This window comes from Octodon degus, unplaced genomic scaffold, assembly GCF_000260255.1.
Source record: "Octodon degus isolate 3935 unplaced genomic scaffold, OctDeg1.0 scaffold00010, whole genome shotgun sequence".
NCBI lineage: Eukaryota > Metazoa > Chordata > Mammalia > Rodentia > Octodontidae > Octodon > Octodon degus.
The window spans coordinates 22,129,397-22,131,292 of record NW_004524586.1 but is presented as its reverse complement, the minus strand read 5'-3'; the positions used below and the strand labels follow the sequence as shown (position 1 = coordinate 22,131,292).

The following is a 1,896-nucleotide window of genomic DNA, read 5'->3' as shown; positions in this document are numbered from 1 at the left end:
AGGGAATTAACTACCTAAATAAAACTTCTCAATGCAACAGCTTTGGAAAAAGGAGATATTCTCTATAAAAAGAACGTAAGGGCTGGGGAGATACCTCAGTAGAATAAGTGCTTTCCTGGCAAGCACAAGGTCCTAAATTCAATCTCTGGTACCAAAAAAAAAGAAAGAAAGAAAGAGAAAGAAAGAAAGAAAGAAAGAGAAAAAGAAAAAGTAAAATAAGACTACAATTACTTATAAATATGATAGTGAATTTCCTTTAATCAAAGACAACCATCACAAATTTATTAACTATCAAAAGCTACATTTTACTAAAAACAACCAGGCTTCAAAATGTGCAATCGTACAATATATACAACACATGCGCTTTCCCTTTCGGGTTTCACTATCCATTTGCGTCCTAAAAAGAGAAAAAGAGCTAGTTAGCAGTTCATAAATGATAAATCAAAAGGTCATATAGTATACATTTTTTAAAAAAATCTACCTCTCCTCAGTGAGGACATGTTATACTTTGTCTATTTGCTCTCAAAATATTGACAGAAACAAACATAGTAAGAGTTTATATTAATTTCTAAAATAAAAGCTCATTTAAATTCTGAAAATCACAGAAAATGTGAGCTAGAAGAAGCAGTAGTTATCTAGCTGGAAGTATCCCCTGGTATGGACGGATTTATAAGGAGCAGGAAGCTAAAGGAACTAGGTACCCACGTCTCCTCATCCCCACCCACGGCTGTCTGCGGTACACAAAACCTATTTCCAAAAAGTCTTTTTAGAATTGATGCCCTTCGTAAAAAGAGAGCTATTTCATAGTATAATTCAGGTCTCACAATGTCCATTCACCAGCACAATCCTCATTCTTTCTTCATCCCCCTTTGCAGCTCTGTATGTACAAATCTCATGGGGCAGGAAACACCACTGAGGGAGCGCCACATGGCACCGATGCAGTTCAGCCGTATGTCAGAGGGGGGCAAACTGCAAGCTGGACAGCTGCAAATCTTCCCACCACAGCACCACTGCAATGCTGGCAGCAGGGACCATGCAGTCCTCAGGCCCCTCCCGTCCGCCTTTCAGCAGCAACACAGTTCTACCAGTGGGACACTAGAGGGAGGCAAACCCCTATTTTGCTGGGTGGTCTGTCCTGTCAGACTGCACTAATAAAGGGTGCAACTGCCCCCTGGAAAATGTTACCTTTAGCTGGCATCAGCACTTTGCCTCTGCTTGTTCTGAGCTGGAGGAATCAAAGGCTCAGAAATCTCAAAGGTCTTCACAATCTCCTGGCAGGGAAGAAAGAACAACGTTTGGGTGTCAGGCTTCATCCAGCGAATGCAGTCAGGACTACTCAGGGCCAACATGAAGCTTTACCTCCCAGTCACGGTAACTCAAAGCTAGAACTGCTTGATTCCGAACTTGGGTGCTGTGGTCAATTCCCTCCGTTCCCTCATGAGCAGGCTCTATTTGAAAGACAAAGTTTTCAAAGGTTATCAAATCAAAATATGCAGTCTGAGTGTAGTGACGGATGAATAGCAGGAGTAAGAGCTATACTGAGAAGGTAAGTATTATATACTTTCCTGCACAAGCTGCTGTAGTGTGATGCAGTGGCAATAACCCCATCGGTGTCCATTTTTAAAAACATTCAAATATATATGTATATTTGAGAAAACCTCCATATATCTACGTACCACCCAAAGGAGCCCAGCCAGCCTCACTGGCTCCATGTGAATCGACAACATCTGAAGCAGTAAGTTAAGAACAAGGAGAGTGGGCTGGAGAGATGGCTCAGTGGTCTAAAGCACCTACTTAGAACAAGCTTAACAAAAGCATCAGGGACCGCGGTTCAATCCCCCAGCACCACATGCCAGCCAGCCCTGCCCCCTGGTGGGCTGAGCTGGTCTCTCTCTC

At 42.7% G+C, this 1,896-nt stretch overlaps 1 protein-coding gene across 1 annotated transcript in view; it reads right to left on the bottom strand.

The window, feature by feature from the left end:
* Positions 1-244: 244 nt before the first annotated feature.
* Nsmce4a (NSE4 homolog A, SMC5-SMC6 complex component) overlaps positions 245-1,896 on the bottom strand; it is a 16,344-nt gene continuing 14,692 nt past the window's right edge. The window contains exons 9-11 of the mRNA XM_004625748.2: positions 1,360-1,448; positions 1,186-1,271; positions 245-397 (exon numbers count right to left, since the gene is read on the bottom strand). Coding sequence (XP_004625805.1) covers positions 1,188-1,271; positions 1,360-1,448 — 173 coding nt within the window. The 3' untranslated portion in view covers positions 245-397; positions 1,186-1,187. The remainder of the gene's footprint in view (positions 398-1,185; positions 1,272-1,359; positions 1,449-1,896) is intronic.